General features: G+C 43.2%; 1 protein-coding gene across 1 annotated transcript in view; it reads right to left on the bottom strand.

Moving 5' to 3' along the window:
• LOC119725091 overlaps nt 1-20,811 on the bottom strand; it is a 35,893-nt gene extending 15,082 nt beyond the window's left edge. The window contains exons 1-8 of the mRNA XM_038196453.1: nt 20,718-20,811; nt 19,293-19,619; nt 17,466-17,798; nt 16,386-16,724; nt 13,332-13,619; nt 9,859-9,865; nt 7,820-7,846; nt 3,824-3,879 (exon numbers count right to left, since the gene is read on the bottom strand). Coding sequence (XP_038052381.1) covers nt 3,824-3,879; nt 7,820-7,846; nt 9,859-9,865; nt 13,332-13,619; nt 16,386-16,724; nt 17,466-17,798; nt 19,293-19,619; nt 20,718-20,811 — 1,471 coding nt within the window. The remainder of the gene's footprint in view (nt 1-3,823; nt 3,880-7,819; nt 7,847-9,858; nt 9,866-13,331; nt 13,620-16,385; nt 16,725-17,465; nt 17,799-19,292; nt 19,620-20,717) is intronic.
• Nucleotides 20,812-22,693: the final 1,882 nt, after the last annotated feature.

The following is a 22,693-nucleotide window of genomic DNA, read 5'->3' as shown; positions in this document are numbered from 1 at the left end:
AAGTTTTGGAAATTATGCCATCGCCAGTATAATTGCATGTATATTAATTTATGTATAGGTATGTTAGTACAATTATCTGAAAGTGCCATAGCCTGCAAGGGTGGTGGTTACCACATGCTTTTAAAATGTCATTCATTTAATACCTTCTCAAATGCGCAAAAACCTCCTCTGGAGTATACTCGCAATATATTTGGTCAAGGACAGGCGATACAGAACTGGTCCACTTCTGTTAATTGTGTCATTATCTGGCTGGCTCAGTTGAGTTTGGATCTGCGCTCCCGCAGTACTGGCTTGATTCTGCCATCATTGTGTTGGCCCTGAATCGGTCCAAACCCGCTGTGCTTCTAGTTGTTATTGAATCATGTACTGGCCCGGTTTTGCGCCATGTCCAAGCCAATACTGGGCAAGTATAGTTGCAGCTAACATTGCATTTGCCTTCATCCAAGGCCCAGTACACACGAGACTGACATTACACTGACTCAGTGCCGGCTCAAGACTGGCCCGATTCTGGCATCATGTTTTTGTCCAGGATCGGTCCACTACTGGCTTTCTACTGTTTGTTATGACATAATGTACTACTACTCGCCCGGTGTTATGCCATGTGCAAGCCAGTAGAACTCATGCTAGGTCGGCAGTCTACCTATATAGGAGAAGGAGAACTCTGATCGCAAACCAGGGCAGGAAGAGCTCGTCAGTCTTGGTTGACAGTCTACCAGGTGCCGGGTATGGTCTGTCTATCTGCACATCTGGAGGAAGAGAGACTTGATCTCCAACGGCATGGGCGGAAAAACGGTGGACTTTTCACCCCAACGGCCAGCATGAGAGGCGGAGAGACTTGGCGAACCCCCGTCTTAACCAGCTAATGAAAGACAACGATGATGATGACAAAGCTATTTCGACACAAATCTTATACGGCTGCCAGCTCCGGGAGTGAGCAGGAGCACAGCTGCGGGACCCGGTGCCCGTCCCAACGGGAATAATGCTTCCCCAAACCCATCTGGGAGGGGAGAGGCTGACGCGTGTGGTGGTACCACAGCAAACCTTTTGAGATGTAAGAAAGATGTAATTGTGGCAACAATGAAAACCCGGACAATCAGGGAAGTAAAATATCAACAAGAATTGGCACACAACATGAACATTCAGAATATTTCGATCACGGGCATCAAGGAACATCGAATTATTCACAAAGACCCAACTGAGACAGTGGTACACCACAAGATCGGCAACCGGTACCTGGTGACGTCATCAGCATGGCGCAATGGGGGAAGCAGCTTGTGGCGGAGTAAGAATAGCGATGAGTTCAAGAGCAAAGAAGGCGCTAACTGGAGTGAAATCGTTCTCCGAAGGAGTCATTATGGCAACATTCCAGAGCAATCCAGCCACTACTATCATATCTGCTTATCTGCTTACTCGCCCACCAGTAAATCGACGGAAGAGGTGACGAATAGCTTCTATGAGACACTCAGCGATGCGATCCAGTCAGTCCCTGCACACATCTTTCAAGCTGTTCTCGGGGACTTCAACGGACGGTTTGGAACAGACGATGTGCCCCGCTCATTCCATCAGCAAACCAATGCAAATCGCGAGCGACTTTTTGACTTAATTGAAGAATATGCACTGATAGCTGCCAACACTCGCTTTCGAAAGCCCAAGAAGAAACTCTGGACATGGCTCTCACCCCCAGACAACAACCAGGAGAAACACAAGCAGCAGATTGACTTCATTCTCGTAAGGAGGAAGTGGAGGGACAGTATCAGAGATACCCAGGCTTTCAACTCCTTCGCTAGCGTGGGTCAAATCACCGTGTAGTCTCGGCCAAGGTGCGACTCAGTCTGCGAGTACCCAAGAAGCAGGTGAAGAAAAAGGTCAAGTACGCATGGAAGGCTTTGGAGTGTTACAAGAGGTATACACAGTGGAATGGATAAACCCCTAACATGCACATCAGGCCAAAAGGTTAAACTCAGGTTTTGTTGTCTGTATATAGTTTTCCGGCTCTCTCAAGTCATCTCCGTTCAGGTTGGATCTTTGACATCGTGGTCTTGGCTCGATCAATATCCCTAGGGTGTGGACCATGCAGACGACAATACCATGGTTTGGAGCTGAAGAGCGGCATCAATGACAGGTCCCTCTTGAGGAGTAGGAGCTCTGACGTAAGCACGACACGCCCAGGTCATGGCATTTAGTACCTCTGATTAAACATTAATAAAAGTAGCTCAGAGCCTGTAAATGAGCATTACGTCAACCTGTAGTGCCCGCGTAAATAATTAACTTACTTCTAGAGTGACAAGCCAGCAAGAACATTCATTCGCAAAGTGTGATCGTAGCATTCCGAAGATTGTAACATCCAACTCTCACCCGATTATGCATTGGCGAATCCAGCGGGGTGAGAGGGTATTGAACCCCCCCCCCCCCCATTTTTGCTAAAGACTGCCATTTTGTATACAAGTGCCCTTTACACCACCGGGTTCCCCCCCCCCCCCATATTTCCAAAGAGTGCCTTTTTTGTAATCATGTGTCATTCTTTTTGTTTTTTAACAAGTGCACTTTTTGAACCAGCGGCCTTATTACGAGAACCCTTTTTGGAATTTTTCGCGAACTTCAGCAATGTTGCCACCATGAAGAGCGCCGTCTATTGTCCAATAATGTCCATGATCGTCTGGTTTGAACAGCGCCCCATGGGAAGATGGTACAAGCCCCCAGGAGGAAAAACCAAGTCTACATTTCAGCACGGACGGATGTGCGATTACCCTTTCACGAACTGGTTACCCCTCCCCTCCCCCCCCCCCAAAAAAAAACCCAGAAAACAAACAATCAAACAAAAACAAACAAACTTGCTACGACACGTGCACTGTAATGGATTGGTTCTGCGTACGTTATGATTTCTGGCATCATTATGTATTGGCAAATAATCGGTCCAGTAATGGTTGTCTTCTGATTCGGGTCACGTCATCACAAACTGGTCCGGCACCGCGCCAATGTGCAAGACTGAAGGCCAATTCTGGCAGCAAGAATTGGACCAGTTCGTGAGTTGTACCGGTAAAACGGTATGGGGTCAGTTTTGATCCAGTTCGTGTGCTGGAGATTAGCCCAAAAGGATATTCTTGCAACATTTAACATCTGCCACATAAAAAGAAACAGCTCAACCAAAAAAATAAAAATAAAAATACCACTGGCACAACCAAATAACACCAAATATGGAGCTTACTTCCTTCCCACCTCTCCCCCCCCCCCCCAAAGAAAAATGCTCAGTCATATCGCTTTATCACTATATTATACATGTTTGCCTCTCAGTTGTATTACTCTTCGAGAAAAATCTCACTCTGTTCCATTTTTGGCAGTATTACTTTACTCGATAAATTGGAGCATAAACAATGAACTAGGCCTACATCAGATACATTTTTTTGTAATAGCTAAGTAGGGCCTACAGTCTAAGTTTGCTTCACACAATCTTTGAATGTGTCTGAAAATACAATACACCTCGCATTGTTTTCACTCACACGGCACGAAGTGAGTAATTTTCAAGTATTCGATTTTTTATCTGAAAACGTCTTTTCTTTCCCAGTTGATGTAGCTGTCCGTTACTACAGCTATTCCCTGGGTATATGTACCAGGTTGGTAGGTCTGTGTACATGCACATTTGGATTAGGCGATTTCATTGAATTTGTGTTCTAGTATGTTCTGGATGATCTGGACTACCCAATATGGCCCTTACCTAAAACGTGACACCTTGACCTTGTTGAATTAAAATTTATTTAAAGTTGCTATACCGTTTGAAGTTATACCTGTGTGAATTGCATTAACTTATTGAACACATCAACTTTACCCGAAGAGGGGGTTGTTACATCACACGTCACTCCGACATCATAGTAATGACCGCAGCTTGACATCAACCATCCCCTATAGTCACACTGGTCAATGCGAGATTCATGTCCATCACATGCAACATTTACGAGGAGAACCGGCCCAGACCCTTGCCCAAAGTGGGCGTTCTGCCAGGCCTGAGATGCAGAAGGGTAGCCAAGTTGTCTACAGACGACATTGGCTTCTTCAATTCTCCAGTTGGAACCACAGACGCTCCCCCATTGGCCTCTGTACTGCACCTCAACTGCACCTTCACTGGGTGCGTTTCCATTGATCAGACGCACAGTGACTGTAATAGAAAATGACATAATAAGGACCAAAAAAATTACCTTTGAGAGGTTACCAATAACACCTAATATTATTTTTTTTTACCAAAAATATGACAAATTTTCAACGGTAACATTCTCAGCGGCATTATATTTGTTGCATCTAGCCCATATAAAGCTGGTATGTCATTTTCTGAGTCCAATGGCGGCCATTTAAGAAAAAACAACTAGCGGCCAGCTTGAAAAATAGCCCGGTCGGGCGGCAACCTCGTCCCAAGGGTGTCGAGCAGTACGCGCCCACCACTACCTGCCCTGTCACCCTGGTATTGGATCATTTGCATGTGCAAGATTTTTGCACACGTATGCAAATGAGGAATAGTCTGGTGCCTGCCTGTACGTTACATTAGCGTTTGTTTTTGTATGCGGTGTCTGGGGTAAAAACACCATCAATTCGTCGCGCCGTGAGTTACGAAAACACGATTGTTTTCGAAGTTAAAATGTTACAATCTTATCCCGCCAATATGCAGTGTCACATTTCATATTAATATGACCAAATTGGAAAGGAAAAGAGCGTTTTTGAGAAGGCGTGGACGTTATAATTACAATGATCGTGAAAACACGTAATGCACGTTGGAAATAACAACACCAACTACACGATTTAAATCCATTACAAGCAAATTGCTGTACCGAATCAGGATACAAAAAGAAAGTTTCCTATCTTTGGAAACGAGGTTAGAAATAAAGTAAGCACTGGTACGAGGTTGGGTGGGGCGGCCATTTTGGAGGAAAAAATACCAAGGACCTCCCGCTTCTTCTTCTTTTAAAAAGGTAGGATGCTAAACATGTTTTTTTTTTTTTTTAGGCCTTATTAGGTGGAATTTGCGTCGAGGAGATGAACTTTTATAAAGAGTTTTCCTCGTTTGTAATGTAGGACAATGGTTCTAAGTATATTGATGGTTTTGTGATTCACGAGAGGGGGCTATTTATTACAACATGATCCTGTGGGGTGATGATCTAAATATAGCGCAATGTATCTGGGGCTAGAAAGCTCGTGATCTCGGGTCAACAGAGAATGTCCAACATGTGCTGTCTCACCATAGAGCGTTTTCGAAATGACTGGCTTTGGCTTTGTCTTCGCTTAATGACATTTTAGGCCCCAACTTTGGGGACTCCAGCTGCATTTTGGTGCCTGTTATGCTTCAGGAACATTCAATCGGTTGTTATGAAGATAAAAGTTGGAATATTTTTGTTTCAATTGCCTCTCAGTAATTCAGAAGGAGGAGGCAAAGCCGGAGCCGCAGCCGAAGCAAACGTTTCGAAAACCCCTATAGACATCAGAGGAATCCGGTTCGCTAGTGTGACGTCATCTAAACTTAACTAGAAGATTCTGACTATTCCTAATGAATCTTAGGTCAGGTAGCCTTCGGTAATACATTGTATTACCATTTACCTCCCGACTAAAACAGGCGGCATTCCTCCTTTTTCCAAATATGTCCGAAGTTTGCTGAACTCATTTCGTCGACAATCGGATAGCGCCCGAGTATGTCCCAGTCAATATACGGTTTTATTAACTGTTAATTTCTCATTTAAAACTTTACAAACTAAGTTGATAATTAATATTTATTGCTTTCAATTAGAAAACTTGAAATTCAACGACGACTTTGGACATCAAATATACTCGGATCGTTCATACGAGGGGCGAGTTTTTTTCTGCGTCATGAACTATTTTGTATTTGACGAACGTTACCGGGATTTTCCAAAAGTCGGCGTGGTCTCCATTCGGCTCTGCCTGCTAACAATGCTATTTGGGTGCCTTACTGAAGATTCCAGGTCAACATTAGTCAATATTTTCTTACAGAAATATCAAACTGTATCATCATAACTGTATGATATTTTGAAGCAAGTGATCTTTTAAAAAATTTGATCGGAACTATATTCAAAAGCTATGTGATAAAGCGAATTCGGAAGCGAAACCGAGCTTTGAAAAAGGGCCGTCAATGTCGTCATACATATTTTTAGCCACGGCGACTGCCTGACCTTCGCCCGTTCCACCCCCCCCCCCCGCCCTGCAAACAGTACGCTGGGATACTCTGATGAATTCACGCTCTGATTGGTTAGATTTTGCGCGAACTGTGACCTGCGCGTCATCACGGTCATGACTCTGCAAGGTTTGAAACGGCCGTTAAGACTGATTTATTTAATCTTTTATTCCAGTTTAGAGATTTCGTTTTTGTTGAAAAGCGTAATAATGTAGGAAATTCTGTAAAACTTATCTGTGTTGTAGATTTACAATTCCCATCACTTGCTCAGGCTCCGTTTCGAATCACGAACGGTCGGATTGCAGTATGCAACGCTCAAAATTTTGTCCACATGGTCCGCAATGAAACAGAAATAACATCCGGTATGGAATGTGCGCATGGGGGAAGTTTTTGGATAGCATTTGCGCACATTGTCTTACTGCGGTCTTGAACAACTGCAGCCAGATGCGTTATACATATAGGTCATAGGCCACTTCCTTCACAAGATTCTGTGAAGCTCATCAGCGTATTCCAGCGTCATGTTTGCAGGGCGGGGGGTACGGGCGAATGCCTGACCTACAATTTAGACGTGAGGGTCGGGAATAATTGTCAGGTCTGGGAACCAGACAAGAATGGAACCGGAAGCATAATTTTATTCCTAGGAGGGTTAGGGGCAATGTCATGAATAATTCATGTTTATCCATGAGAACGGACAATGACATCAACAGCATTATTGTTAGTTACTCAACTAGTTACAATACATTAAAGCATTTTAAAGAACGGTTGTCGTCAAGCTACCACACAGTAGCCTAGTGGATAGCGAGATGAGCTATGGAAACAAAGATCCCTGGTTCGAATCCACGTCGTCGATGCTCATTTTCATCAGCTATTTTTCTTCTCCAAATTTATCAGTGAGATAATTTTAAATTAAAGGGAAAATAGAACGAGAACCTTAGTCTGGCAATGATTCAAAAGAAAATCTGAATTATTCATGACATTGCCCCTAAGGCCAAAAAAAAAAAAAAAGTCGGTCTCTGGTCAGCGCGCGCGTCGATTTTAAGCATGCGCGTCGATTTTTTTTTTCCAAAATGTTCCGCGGTAACTCCAACAGCGCCCTCTATTTCCGCACCTCCTCAATTTGTTTTACCAAAGAGCACCAAGGAATGGGAAATTGCACCAAGGCAAATGATCGAAAGCACCAAGGCAAATTATGGAGGCCATCAATGTACACGAGGACACCAACAAAGCAAAATAGTACCCACCTTGTCTGTACAATCCAAGCTGAAGAAACAAAAAAAAAGGAAAAAAAAAAAAAAGCCGCGTGGCCGCGTCAATTCCGGAACGTTGGTCTGACCAGAGACCGAATTTTTTTTTTTTTTGCCTAACTCTCCTAGGAAAAAAAATTACGCGAACCGGAAGCTAACGCAGATTGGGTGTTTATCACAGTGAACCTCAATAAACCTCACGGTGACAAGTGATTCCAAGACGTTAATCAATTAGTTTATTCCTTTAGCACACTTCAATTATAATGTCAATGCGTCACCATTCAATAATTTATACAATGATAAACCTCACCGTTATGATAAATTTAGGTAAACCTCGCTGCTAGAATAAACACTGATAAACCTCGCTTTGATAACGAGCACTAGTAAACATCGCTCTTAGAATAATCACTAGTAAACCTCGCTGTAATAATAAACACTAGTAAACCTCGCTATGGTAATGAGCACTAGTAAACCTTGCTGTGATAATTAGCACTAGTGAGCCTCACTGTGGCTGAGGGGTCAATTAACTGCACCCCTGATAATTATCTTGTACAATTATAATCTTCGTACGGCTCTTTGGTCAACTGCACCCTTTATAATTAGCTTATTCAATTATGATCTTATGCCTCTGGGGTCAACTACACTCCCTTATGATTAACTTATACGAGTATAACTCACAGCTTCGGGGTAGCTCACTTCAGATAAACCTCGCTTGGGTATACCTCACTTATATCTTTCGGGGTTCCTAGTTTATCGAAATAATGGTCGTCTGCACCAATGACTTAAATAACGGGCTAGTGTTCTTTCACTTAGCACAAAATAACCCTACTGAGGTCTACAATAACAGAATAGATTTATAGTTTTATACAAAACAGTCCTTGCTACTTGCTCGACCAGCTAATTACACACACGGGGTAGTTAGTAACGTTAAATAACCCACCCAATGATAATAATACATTTGTAGTCCTCTGAACGTTCACCCAGTAAACCTTCGGAAACTCAGGCTTCGCAGACTTTACAGGACCGCTATCAACCGTATCTACGCCAAAGTTGCACAGGACAACTGCATGCAGTGGCGTAGCCAGGAATGTTTCAGTGGGGGCGCTGCAGCCACGCCCGGGCCAATTGGCATTGATCAACGGCAGACAGACCTTCCGAACAGTCTTAGCTACACTACTTCCAGCCTACGGACTCACAGGGCAGCTATACCGCCACTACGCCAAATGGCACAGACAACGGAAGACAATCCTTAAGTCTGAACTAAGTCTAACTGACTGTTTCCCCAACCTTCAGATTTACTCCGGATCCGACTATTATCCTAACTCAGGCCCTATCTTAAATAATCCCAACTTCTTAGCAACACTCCACCCCAAATCTTATTATTAGATAAGACCTTAAAATAAAAAGGGATGTAAACAAAACGTCCAGCTTTACTGACCGATCATACCAGGGCGCACGCTGGGTTTCTCTCCCGCTCCGGTAAACGGTATCTCAGTAAACACTGGCAGCTCACGAGCGAATTCTTCGCTAAACTCGTCGGAATCTCACGAAGGAGCTTGCTCATTGAAGTCTCTCCCAGGAGTGCCGAACCCACGCCAAGCCACGAGGCAATCGCCCCAGATCACGCCGAATGCACGCTGCTGATTGGTTGTCCCACAATATCTAGCGCTATAAACACGCGGGCTGACGTAATGGTTCTGAGGCTAGACTTGATATCAGTCTACATATACCCCTGTTTCGTTACACTATTAATTATACATGTATTTGTTTTTAAATCAGATCCGTTTGTTAAACATGTTAACTCGTGCATACAAATTGCATAAACAATATTTTTATCGTACTTTTATTAGGAATAGTTTTAATATATTTCCTACTGCTTTTTTGTTGTTGCACTTCGCAAACAAAATTCCAGTTATTCAGGGCCTTTATATGCAAAAAGATTCTTTGAGAATTAATTTGATCATTCAGCTGACGCAATCTTTAATTGCAATTCGCCGCCACTCAAGTTACGCCTGGGCATATGCCAGACCGAGACATTTAACTATAAGGTTTTCAAAATATTGGCGATAGAATTTGGATATAAAATATCCATATTCGAGAAAACAATGTTTTTTGGTAAGAAAGCTTTGATACCTCGGCATTTTGTCCCTGCACGTTTCTCTGTTCAGAGAGACAATTCTCTGCACAGTGAATGGCGCGTGCGTACGAGCTTCCGATCTAGTTATTTATTCTTCTGATATCTATGGGTCTCACAAGTCGCCGTTTTTGGAAGTTGGGGAAGAAAACAGCATGGCGTCTTTGGAGTAGTCCTGTCGGGGAAGCTCACCAACAGAGTTAGCCCAACTGATTGAAGGAGATGCCTATAATCACCACAACTATGCCTAACTGATGGAGTCTTAATTATACTTGAGTTTTAATCATATTGAAACATAAATAGGGATAAAATACTGATAACCTGTAACCTGTGTTTCAGAGTGTTTGTGCATCAGGACAGTAGTCTTGTTAAGAGACCCCGACAAACCCCGTGATTAATCCCACGAATCAAATACTACAGTAATATAAATCAACAGAGGGCGAAACTCGATACATGTGTAAGGGGTGTTCTTAAAGGGACACTAGGTCTTGGAACAGCCCCATCGAGCTACAAAACTCACTTACATTCTCTGCCGCAGAACAACTCATGCATGCCTTCATATCATCCAGATTAGATTTTTGCAATAGCCTACTTGTAGGTCTTTGTCTTCCACAACATACGTTGTGGAAGATAACACGTCTTCAACTTGTCCAGAACTGTACCGCTCGCACACTCACAAGAACGAAATCATCTTCCCACATAACACCCATCTTGCGCAAACTTCATTGGCTACCAATCCAGTACCGCATCCATTACAAAATTCTCCTTCTTACTTTCAAAGCTCTTCATGGCTTAGCCCCACGGTATCTGAAGGAAATGGTTAAACATCGTCAACTGAAACCAGGTCTGAGGTCGTCATTCAATATACTGTTTGTCCCGAAGACTCGTTTGGCGACCTACGGAGACCGTGCATTTTCCAGCTCTGCACCGCGTCTCTGGAACTCGTTACCAGACGAGTTAAGGGCAATACACCAATTATCTCTCTTCACACGCCAACTAAAGATCAACCTCTTCAATCAGTTTCTCTCTCACACATAATGACCTCTACCTTCACACACACACACACACACACACACACACACACACAGACTTACGTTACATACCTTGGGTGGACATTGCTTTGTTTTCGTGTAGTTAAGAAAACTCGGTACAAAAAATAACTTTACTTAAACTGTGAAAACTTTTTTAACCCAATAGTGTTTCTCTTCATTCTGCTACAGATAAACCTAACCCAAAAATGCCTCTAAACCTGTTTTCCAGAAAGGGCAAAACCTTATGTGGACACGGCTTAGTCCACATAAGGTTAACACAACCTGCATTATGTGGACCTCTTTTGTTCACAAGTCCACATAGGGTATGTAACACAAACTCACACACACTGACTTTTCATTGACCGGCGCCTTGGAATGACTATTATTGTCAGATACTGTGCCGCCTTACAAATGCTTTGTTATTATCATTATTATAACGCTTTGAACGAGATGATGATAATCGGAAATAACATTTAAAAGTAGGATATAAACATCCACACAACTATCCTTTCAAAACTGGGTGTTTTTGTGTTATTCCTGTATTATGCATGCGAGAACGAATTTCGGGGTCCACTTTGCGACCCCATAAATTCGAGCTGTTTGGATGCTAGTTGTGATTTCATTCGTACGCGTGAAGTGTTCGCCTTTTGCGGACGTTGAAGAAACCACAATTTTTTACATTGGTGATTGGTCACCGCGTGCAGCAGTTCCCGAGACACACAACCTGTATAGCGTACACTGAGAACGACACGAACAACGTATTCGTACTCCGTCGTGTCCGATGTAAACAAGCAGGGTTTTTTCGTCTTTACTCGGGAATGGTAAGACATTAGGTTGGTTTCCTTTCAACCAGATGTTTGAAATAGGCTAAGTACACAATACAAAACATAAAATTTTAGGGGAGTTCAGGACCTAGTGCCCCTTTAAGAGGAACATGAAATAAAATTTTGATTGCATGATGTTCCTAACAATATTTTGTGTATGGCGGTGTTTATTTTCTGGGATAAATGGGGGAAAATAATTTTGTGAACATGTTTGGTCAAACTACTCCGCCCCACAAAGGGAAGCTTCATTAACATAAAACTTCGCGAGGGGTATGACGCAAATCAAGGGAGAGACTTGCCGCGCTGCGGGGGGCACCGGCATTGCGGCGTGCATCATAATACATAATTCCATGTCCCTAGTTCCTAATTCGTTCCTAGTTGTATAAATCTCTCTCCGCCGGACAGCAAATGGTGGCACCCTTCATTTTGCAAATGTACTATGTAAAAGTTTGCTGACCTCAGGCTCCTCACCGCCTGCACAATCTTTCTCAGGTGAGCACGTCAAATTTTGATTGTATTTTTTAACCGAGATTTTCCATATGACACAGTGACGTTATACATTTATTTTTTCCAGTTTAACCGCTTATGTTTATAGATCAAGGATATTGTTCATTTTATGTATAGTTTATTGTTAAAAAGTGTGATTTTATAGTTTGAAACTTGTCTCACGTCAAAAGTTTGGTCGTAAAGTTGTCGTGTGCAACGCATGTGCAGTGCGTTTTTACGTGGAGTAGGGTAATGTGTCGTTAGCGCACCAAAGTGTGGAAGCTACGGAAGCGTATTGAGGACATGACCGAAGAAAAAATTCTGGCCCACTATTTCGCCCGGGCGGATTACTATTTCGCCCGGGCGGATTACTATTTTGCCCAGGCGCATTACTATTCCGCCCGGGCAAAATAGTACTTTGCAAGGGCGAAAAAGTAATCCGCCCGGGCGAAATAGTAATTCGCCCGGGCGAAATAGTAATCTGCCCGGGCAAAATAGTAATCTGCCCGGGCGAAATAGTAATCCACCCGGGCTAAATAGTAATCCGCCCGGGCAAATTATTGGGCCAGAGTTTTGTTTTTGGTCATGTCCTCAATACGCTTCCGCAGTAAACAGTGTTTGGGTGTAGAATAATATTTAATCACAATGTATTACATTGGTGGTTGTGGCGGGTTGCATGGATGTCGCTAGCGATGATGGACTTTGGGGCAATGTGTGTGTATTTTCTGTGTATGATGAATGAGCGATGCTCCATGCTGGGCCCAGCGATGCGTGTTTGTGTCCCATATCCGTTTTGCCTACCGTTTCTATGGCATCCTTGCGACCTGCGCAATCTGGTTTAAAGATTTAAGAGAAGAGATTCCAGAGGATTGATGGTTTAATTGATGGATTGAATTTATTGGAAGGAATATTTATCGCTGCAGGAAGACAAGTTTAGTTGAGACAAATTACGACAAAGGGAATTAGAGTATATTGGAGACAGCTTTTCTTTTAGTCAATTTTGTTTTCATTAATATGCATTAGAAATGTACGGAGTCACTTTTAATTTATTTATATTCAACTGTCAGTGATAATTGCATCAAAATTTGTCTAATTAATAATTTTCTGTATTTTTGACCGCCTGCACAATATTTCTCAGACTTTTGCATGTCCAGGTCCATGTGCAGCTCCACAATAAAACCAGCCCCGGCTGGAGAGAAATCCTAGAAAGAATCTGCAGTGCCTACCTTTAACCCAGTTCATCTCTTCTCCCCCGCTCGGCCCCCCTTACACATGTATCAAACAAAATAACTTCTTTTTTTAGATTTTGAGGTGGATATCCTGACTTGCTGACTTAAACAAAAAGTAAAGGTAGTCATGTAGCCATCATTGCTGAATAATTAAAAATAATACAATCTTGTACCTCACCTTCTGGAGATGTTAAGTCGCACGTTACTCCAGCGTCACTATAATGATTGCAGCCGGAGGTAACATACCATCCACTGTGATGGCACAGGTCAATACTTGATTCATTGCCACGACATGCAACATTGCTCAGGACAATTAAGCCTGATCCTCGGCCAAAGTGAGCACTGTGCCAGGCCTGGGATGCAGAAGGGTAGCCGAGCTGTCGGCAGATGACATTGGCATCTCTGATGGACCAGCCATTATGACAGATTGTACCCCAGTGGCATTTGTAGTACACTTCAACTCGACCTTCATTAGGGGTATCCCCATTCACAAGACGTATTGAAACTAGAAAGAGAGAGACAGTTAAATTGAAGAGTTAAGATACCCATGATAAATGGTTGCTTCTTTTTTTGTCGAATATTACGTCAGGAAGGCCAATATATTCTGTTCTGTAAATGGAGACATGCATCTGCATTGCTGACGAAGCCTGATGCTCACGTAAAGACGATATTAGACTTGGTGCCAAGTCAGCTATTGTTCACGTACGGACGGTACCAGTTACTGGTTCCACGCACGCAAAATATCACTGTAATGCGCGAAGCCTGGTTCCCAGACCAAATGATGCTGACTTTTGATGTTCAATAACCGACTTGGCGAGAACATTTTCTATTTTCTACACAACCCATGGGAGTATTTTAAATCGCTAGCGAATTCTATGCGAGCACTCTGATTGGTTCAGATTCCAGCGTGTATTCTAGGCCACTACGAGGGTCTGTGCTTTGTGTTGTGAAATCCAAAATTCGTTATAGGGGATACACGACTCATATAAATCAAGTATATCACAATGATAAATTTTATTTCTTTACACAATTGACCAAGCTGAGTGATTCGGCCGTTAAAACGTCGCCCCATCTGCAAACATGTCCCATCGTATTGAGAAGAACTCCCCATGTAACGGAATGAACGAGTCCTCATTTGCATTGCGGTGCGCCATTGGATCTCACCGCAATAATGCACTGCATATGTATTGCGCTTCACGCATATATGAATAACGGTGGAGAACGTAACCTTCAAGTCGTTAGATATGTTGCAACCCGGCCGATTAGTACTAGTCTCATACCAACCGCGCCGTTCGAGTTCGACTGAAGTTCACGGACAAAATACGACTATCTGACGACTTGTATCAAGTCTAAGACGATAATGGATTTTATCTAAACTCAGAATAAAATTAGAGCTATGTCTGTTCGATGAACAGAACATAGGGCTTTTCCGTATTTTTTGTTGGGTGGGGGAGTTTTGTCCATATGCAAGAAGATACCGTAGTTGCAGGACTAAATTCTTCACATGATAGGACTTTAAAATGTACACTTTTTAACATGACGTCACATGTCCCGCGATGACGTCATCGTAACAACACTTGTCAATGCACATGTTTTCATTGTGGTCTTGATGTGCAACACGTTTGACGTAAATCCCGTGAAAAAAGGTGTAAAATTTTGTAAGCGGAATAAAATCTTAAATATTAAAATAAAATCATAAAAATATCAACTGATAACGTCATGGTGACGTCATTTCAAATTGTGCATACTTGTGACATTGTTTACCTATCCACAAAGTTTCATGGCGATGGGAACTTCTGTTATATGTGTTTTTGAAATTCGCGTTTTTGATGACGTCATCGTGACGTCACAAATTTAAAAAAAATTGTGTATATACCTGTTACCTAACAAACCGTATACAAAAGGAATTTTCAATTTTGCATGTTGCGTTCGTGAGATACAGCTTCAAAGTCCAAAAATTCAAAAATTCATATAAAATCGCACGATAACGTCATCATGGCGTCACCTCATTTTTTATCTATAACAAATGCTGGTCTACCGACATACCGAGTTTCAACCCAATCGGACTTACTGTTCTGTAGATATAGGACTTCAAAATATGCACATTTGTGATGACGTCACATGTCCCATGATGACGTCATCGTAACAATACCGGTCAGTGCACATATTTTTTATTGTTGTCTTGATGTGCACCAAGTTTGACATTAATCTAATGAAACAAAGTGTAAAATTGTGTAAGTGTAATACAATTTTAAATATTTAAAAATCATAAAAAAATCAACCGATGACGTCATGGTGACGTCATTTCAGATTTTGCATACTTGTGACACCATCTACCTATCCACCAAGTTTCATGACGATGGGGCCGTTCCTTATATTTGTTTTCAAAAATTGGCATTTTTGATGACGGCATCGTGACGTCACACTTTTTTCTAAAACTTACCTGAGGTAAGTTTCATTGGAATAGGACTTTGTTTCAGGTCAAAAGTGGGTCACACCAAAAACGTGTACAAAGTCAATGGGATTTGGGGTGGACCCAAAAAGATCAATAAGAAGGGAAAAAATCAGAACAAAAACAAAGGCTTTTCCGCTGTTCAGCGGAAAATCCATTAAGTCGCGCGCAAACGGGTGTACACACAGGGGGTACGTGTCCCTTTCAATGAGCTCTAAAGTTGGTGCATGGAACCCATGCGACATGGATTATGTTTTAATGGCCAATTCACCAAACCTGACAACGTAGTCATGTCAGCCCTTGGCAAGTTCTTAAAGTAGTCACACAAATGTACATGTGTTTGTCCCTTATTTCTAGGCTGAAATGCACTGAGAAATGACAAACATAAATTTTGTAGTGACATATTTGGGTGCATTATTGTCCACGTGATTCAACGACTGCAGCCATATGTTGGATTTACCAAAAGAGGGCACTAACAGTTCCGGTCTCCCACACAAAAAAAACCGCAACTTTGTTGTCAAACATACTTCAATGTAAATTTAATCTGGATTATAGAAGACCCTGTTAATTGTTTTCAGCAGCATGGTATTTCATTGGGATTTATGGTTACTTGAAAACGTGGATTATTTTGCATTTGTCAGGTTTGAGGCAGTATTGTGTATCAACAGCAAGATTATCTTGAAAGCTACTTTGAAGTTACCTTTCTTTGTTGGTAAGTATACAACCGCGGATTGTGTGATGAGTTCATTTAAGTAAGAATTGTTCATTATGGTAGAATAAGGTGCACATAGTTTAATAAATAAATCAACTCAGGTATACCTGGTGAAGAGGTATTGACAATGAGCTGCTCCCCACAAGTCACTCCGGCATCTTCTGCATGACTGCAGCTGTGATTGAACCACCCACTGTGTTCACATAGGTCTATGTTTGATTCAGTGCCATTGCAAGCAACATTGCTGAGGAGAATCGGTCCTGATCCTTGGCCAAAGTGAGCACCACTCCAGGCATGTGATGAAGGAGGGTAGCCGAGTTGCCGACAGATGACGTTGGCATCTTCAATGCTCCAGCCATCATGACAGACTGTACCCCACTGACCATCGTGGTATATTTCTAAACGACCCTCATACGGGAAGCTGCCATTGGTGAGTCGAACTGGAACTGAAATTCAAACACGTATAGGTTGATCATCAATCAGGTTTTGCCCTTCACCCGCGTATAAACACTGTGTACTCAGTGTGTTACCTCCCGAGTGATAGTTGGGGAAAAATACCCACGTGGGACTAGAACCCACGACCTCCTGCTTTCTACTGCAGACGTCTCACCACTAGACCACCGAGCTTGAGGGATAGGTTGGCAAAACCAAATATTTATTTACATCACCCCGACGCAAAACTCTATCTTATGAATACTTATAGGTTGAGTTGACATTGAGGTTTAAAAACAAACACGCACTATACACAAATCCTGTAAAAACACAGTTTTCCCCCATATACTTTTTATGACGTTTTACCTTTAGTCCTCTCACCGTCCCAAGAAAGTACTTGCTACAGGTTTTTCACTAAAATGTGGTAGCCTGACGCATTTTTTTAAAAAACCAACGGTTTTTTTTAAATGCGTGCATGCAAGGTTCGCTTATTATAAGTGCGTAATTCAAAGCCGATGATTGTGCTATCACAACCGCAATGCTTCAATATTGCTGGTTTTGGAGAGTCATGCGTCTACTCATGCGGTGTTGACAAGCAATAGGTCGACGCAGCGTCAGCGTTATTTAAAGAAATCCGTAACTGACCGACATTTTACTTTATTTTGTTGGCAACCTGTTTTACAGTAAATTTACCGAAAAGACGGACAAGTTTTCCGAGTCAATCTGGATTCTTTTGTTAAAGGCGATCAACCTACCAAGATTAGGAGAGGTCTCGTTACATTTTACTCCAATATCATAGCGGTGATACGAACAATCGTGATTGTACCATCCAGTATGATCGCATCGGTCAATGCTTGATTCACTGCCACGACAAACAACATTGTTCAGGAGAATCGGCCCTGATCCTTGACCAAAGTGAGTATTCCACCAGGCCTGATTTGCAGAGATGTAGCCGAGCTGTCGACAGATGACATTTGCCTCTTCAATGCCCCAGTGACTAGTGCTACAGATAGTACCCCATTCGCATCGGTAGAATACTTCCACTCTCCCTTCATGCGGCGTGTTGCCATCAGCAAGACGGACAACCACTGCAACGAATCACAGTATTGCAATGAAACACGACATTTTGAATTAAAATAGACCAACCCTAACCCTCATCCCAACACTGGCCCTTACCCTAATCCTAAGGATTTTAAGGAACATAAGTATTGGGGAACATCGGGTAGACCCCTTGACATGCACATCAGACCAAAAGCCTAAACTCGGGTTTTGTTGTCTACATATAGTTTTCCTGCTCTCTCTAGTCATCTCCGTTCAGGTTGGATCTTTGACATCCTGGTCTTGGCTCGATCAATATCGATCCCTACGTGTGGACCATGCAGACGACAATACAATGGTTTGGAGCTGAAGAGCGGCATCGATGACAGGTCCCTCTTGAGGAGTATGAGCTCTGGCGTAAGCACGACTCGCTCAGGTCATGGCATTTAGTAATCTGATTAAACATTAATAAAAGTAGCTCAGAGCCTGTAAATGAGCATTACGTCAACCTGTAGTGCCCGCGTAAATCATAAACTTACTTCTAGAATGACAAGCCAGCAAGAACATTCATTCGCAAAGTGTGATCGTAGCATTCCGAAGATTCTTTTTTTTCTAAATTGCACCATCCAGCTCTCACCCGATAATGCATTGGCGAAGCCAGCGTGGTGAGGGGAGGGGTGATGGGGTATTTAACCCTCCTCCCATCAATATTTGCTAAAGACCGCCCTTTTGTATACCAGTGCCCTTTACACCACCGCATCCCCCCCCCCCATATTTCCAAAGAGTGCCTTTTTTGTCATCAAGTGCCATTCTTTTTGTTCACTGTGCACTTTTTAAAACAGCGGCCTTTTAGGAGTACCCTTTTTGGAATTTTTCGCAAACTTCAGCAATGTTGCCACCCTGAACAGCGCCACCTATTGTCCGATAATGTCCCTGATCGTCCGGTTTGAACAGCGCCCCATTGGAAGATGGTACCAGCCCCCAGGAGGAAAAACCCAGTGTACATTTCAGCACGGATGTGCGAGTACCCTTTTCACGAACTGGTTACCCCTCCCCCAATCCCTCCCCCTCCCCCCCCCCCAAAAAAAGCCACTGTCATGGATTGGTACTGCGTACGTTATTATTGCCAGCATTCATTATGTATTGGCAAATAATCGGTCCAGTACTGGTTTGAATGTGTCTGAAAATATAATACACGTCGGATTTTTTTCACTCACACGGCACGATTTTCGATTTTCGAAGTATTCGATTTTTTATCTGAATTTTTTTTCCCCAGTTGATGTAGCTGTCCGTTATACTACAGCTATTCCTTGGGTATGTGTACCAGGTTGGTAGGTCTGTGTACATGCACATTTGGATTATGCGATTTCATTAAATTTGTAATCTAGTATGTTCTGGATGATCTGGACTACCCAATATATAATGGCCCTTACCTAAAACGTGACACCTTGACCTTGTTGAATTAAAATTTATTTAAAGTTGCTATACCGTTTGAAGTTATACCTGTGTGAATTGCATTAACTTATTGAACACATCAACTTTACCCGAAGAGGGGGTTGTTACATCACACGTCACTCCGACATCATAGTAATGGCTGCAGCTTGACATCAACCATCCCCTATAGTCACACTGGTCAATGCGCGATTCATGTCCATCACATGCAACATTTGAGAGGAGAACCGGCCCAGACCCTTGCCCAAAGTGAGCATTCTGCCAGGCCTGAGATGCAGAAGGGTAGCCGAGTTGTCTACAGACGACATTGGCTTCTTCAGTTCTCCAGTTGGAACCACAGACGCTCCCCCATTGGCCTTTGTACTGCACCTCAACTGCACCTTCATTGGGCGCGTTCCCATTGATCAGACGCACAGTGACTGTAATAGAAAATGACACAAATATGACCAAAAATATACCTTTGAGAGGTTACCAATAACACCAAATATTATTTTTTTTAACAAAAAAAAATTAAAATTGTCAACAGTAACATCATTCTCAGTGGCCTTATATTTGTTGCATCTAGTCCGGACAAACACATTTAACAGCTTCCCCTGAGTGGGTCTGTGATCGGTCTGACTGGGACTGGGCTAATTACGCACAATAAACCAATTGCCTTATTGCCGTATTCGGAAGTGCGAGTACTCGTACTCGTACTCGTACTCAGAAGTACAAATACTCGTACTCGTACTCGGAGGTACAAGTACTTGTACTCGGAGACCCTTTTTGTACTCGGAGGTACAAGTACTCGTACTCGTACTCGGCAACCTAATTACTCGGCAGTACTCGGTACTCGAAAAAAGTATTCGACTACAACACTGCCAAATTTGAAAGGAAAAGAGCATTTTTGAGAAGGTGTGGACGTTATAATTACAATGATCGTGAAAACACGTAATGCACGTTGGAAAAACAACACCAAATACACGATTTTACATCCATTACAAGCAAATTGCTGTACCAAATCAAGATACAACAGAAAAAAAAGTTTCCTATCCAGGGCTTACTATTAGAAACGAGGTTTGAAATAAAGTAAGCACTGGGACGAGGTTGGATCGGGCGGCCATTTTGGAGGGAAAAATACTAAGGGCCTCCCGCTCCCTTTTTTTCAAAAAGGCTGGACGCTAAACATGTTTTTTTATTTTTTTATTTGGCCTTATTAGGTTGAGTTTGCGTCGAGGAGATGAACTTTTATTGAGTTTTCCTCGTTTGTAATGTAGGGGAATGGCTCTAAGGATATTGTTGGTTTTGTAATTCACGAGAGGGGGCTATTTATTACAACATGATCCTGTGGGGCGATGATCTAAATATAGCACAATGTATCTGGGGGCTAGAAAGCTCGTGACCTTGGGTTTTAAGCAAACATACATTACTCATGGAACAGCAAACACTGATAATTAAAGATTAACATTTGAAATAACTTTAATGAAATGCCATATCCTGTACCATCACGCATTCATCACCAGTATACAAAGCTTAACCGATAGAACACAAGACCCCGGATGTCATGACCTGAATTGTAAACAGGACAGAGGTCATGACATCCAAGCCAACAGTGTGGGGGCGCTGTTCCATTGTTATTACTGTTTTAAGCAAACATACATTACTCATGGAACAGCAAACACTGAACATTAAAGATTAACATTTGAAATAACTGTAATGAAATGCCATAATTAGAGGATTACCAACCTTTCTTAATCATATTACATTTCTGTTTGTCTATTTGCAGACCGTGTTCATTGTTGAAGTGACCAAAACAAAGAGACAGCGTTCTTATTTATGAACACGGAAGCCCTAAGACACAACAATGCCTGTTGTATCATGCCCCATCCCCGGCTGTGACTACGCCACTCAGGATTTCGATGCCGCTATCGTAGCTGCACTCCTCACTGCCCACAGCGCTGTACACACCTCTGGACATGCTGCCAAGGTTGAGAAGGTCAAAAGGCCAACGATTGCCGCTGCTGGCTCCAGTGAAGAGTGGGCTTATTTCAAGTCACGGTGGTCAGATTACGTCGATGCCACCAAGATAGCCGGCAAGGACAAAGTAGTACAACTACTTGAATGCTGTGATGAACCCTTGCGCAAGGACCTCACAAGATCCGCGGGTGGTAGCCTCACCAACAAATCTGAAACTGAGGTACTGGCTGCCATAAAAAAACTTGCTGTGCGTGAAGAGAACACTATGGTTGCCAGAGTGACACTTCACAATATGCGTCAGGATCGTGATGAAACAGTGCGCAGCTTCGGAGCTCGCCTACGTGGTCAAGCAGGAATTTGCAAGTTCCTAATAAAATGCCCTGGCTGTGACATTGACGTTAACTACACAGAAGCAATCCTACGGGATGTACTCACCCGAGGCATCGCAGACCCTGAAATCCAGCTTGATCTCCTTGGCGATAAGAACCAAGACATGACCCTGGAGGAAGTCTTCCAATTCATTGAAGCTAAAGAGGCAGGCAAACGGTCTGCATCATCACTACTAGACTCACACTCAGTGGATGCGACCAGCAGCACGTACAAAAAAGCCAAGCAAGTGAACCTCAAGGAGAAACATGACCCATGCTCCTACTGTGGCAAGAAAGGACATGGGAAGAACGCCCCGGCCCGCGCTCGTAAAACCGAATGTGCAGCATATGGCCACAGGTGTGGGCATTGTGATAAACACCACCACATGGAGAGTGTGTGCCGCAGTAAGGCCAAACCAAAACATTCGACACCCGCCCCTCCTGATGACCGTGAAGGTGCTGTCTTTGATGCCTTATGTACCATCTCTGATCCAGTACAACACCCCAATGGGTGTGCATTTGACGAGTTAGTTACTGTCAATAACTTGGAAAAACCACACCAAGGACTGAACATTCCCCTAGACCATCACATATATGACAACCTCTCCAACACGTGGCTCAGGAAAAGATCAACGCCACAACCTTTCATCGATGTAACCATCAACATTGTACCGGAAGACTACGCAGCCCTCGGTTTTGACCTTCCCACTCCCACCATGACTTGCTCTGTCCCCGCCATGGCAGACACAGGGTGCCAGAGTTGCCTCGCCGGTATGAAGGTCATTCACCGCCTCGGTCTACGTAAATCTGACCTCCTCCCAGTGACCATGAGGATGCACACCGCCACCAATGGAGGCATCAAGATCCTTGGGGCCACTGTACTCCGCTTGTCAGGCAAAGATGGACGGGGCCGGGTCATTGAAACCAGGCAAATGACTTACGTCACGGACAGTTCTGACAAGCTCTTCCTCAGCAAAGAGGCCTGCATCGCCCTTGGAATCATTCCGGATGGCTTCCCCTCGATGGGCGTAACTCAGAAAGCATGCAAGCTGGACACGACAGCAGCCCTACAGGAAGACCACACCTCAGATTGCCATTGCCCTCGGCGTCAGCGACCCCCACCACCCCCAACGAAACTGCCGTTTCCTGCAATCGACGCTAACCGTATG

The sequence above is a fragment of the Patiria miniata genome, unplaced genomic scaffold, assembly GCF_015706575.1.
Source record: "Patiria miniata isolate m_02_andy unplaced genomic scaffold, ASM1570657v1 HiC_scaffold_18, whole genome shotgun sequence".
In the NCBI taxonomy this organism is placed as follows: Eukaryota; Metazoa; Echinodermata; class Asteroidea; order Valvatida; family Asterinidae; genus Patiria; species Patiria miniata.
This window is presented reverse-complemented; position numbering and strand designations above follow the sequence as displayed.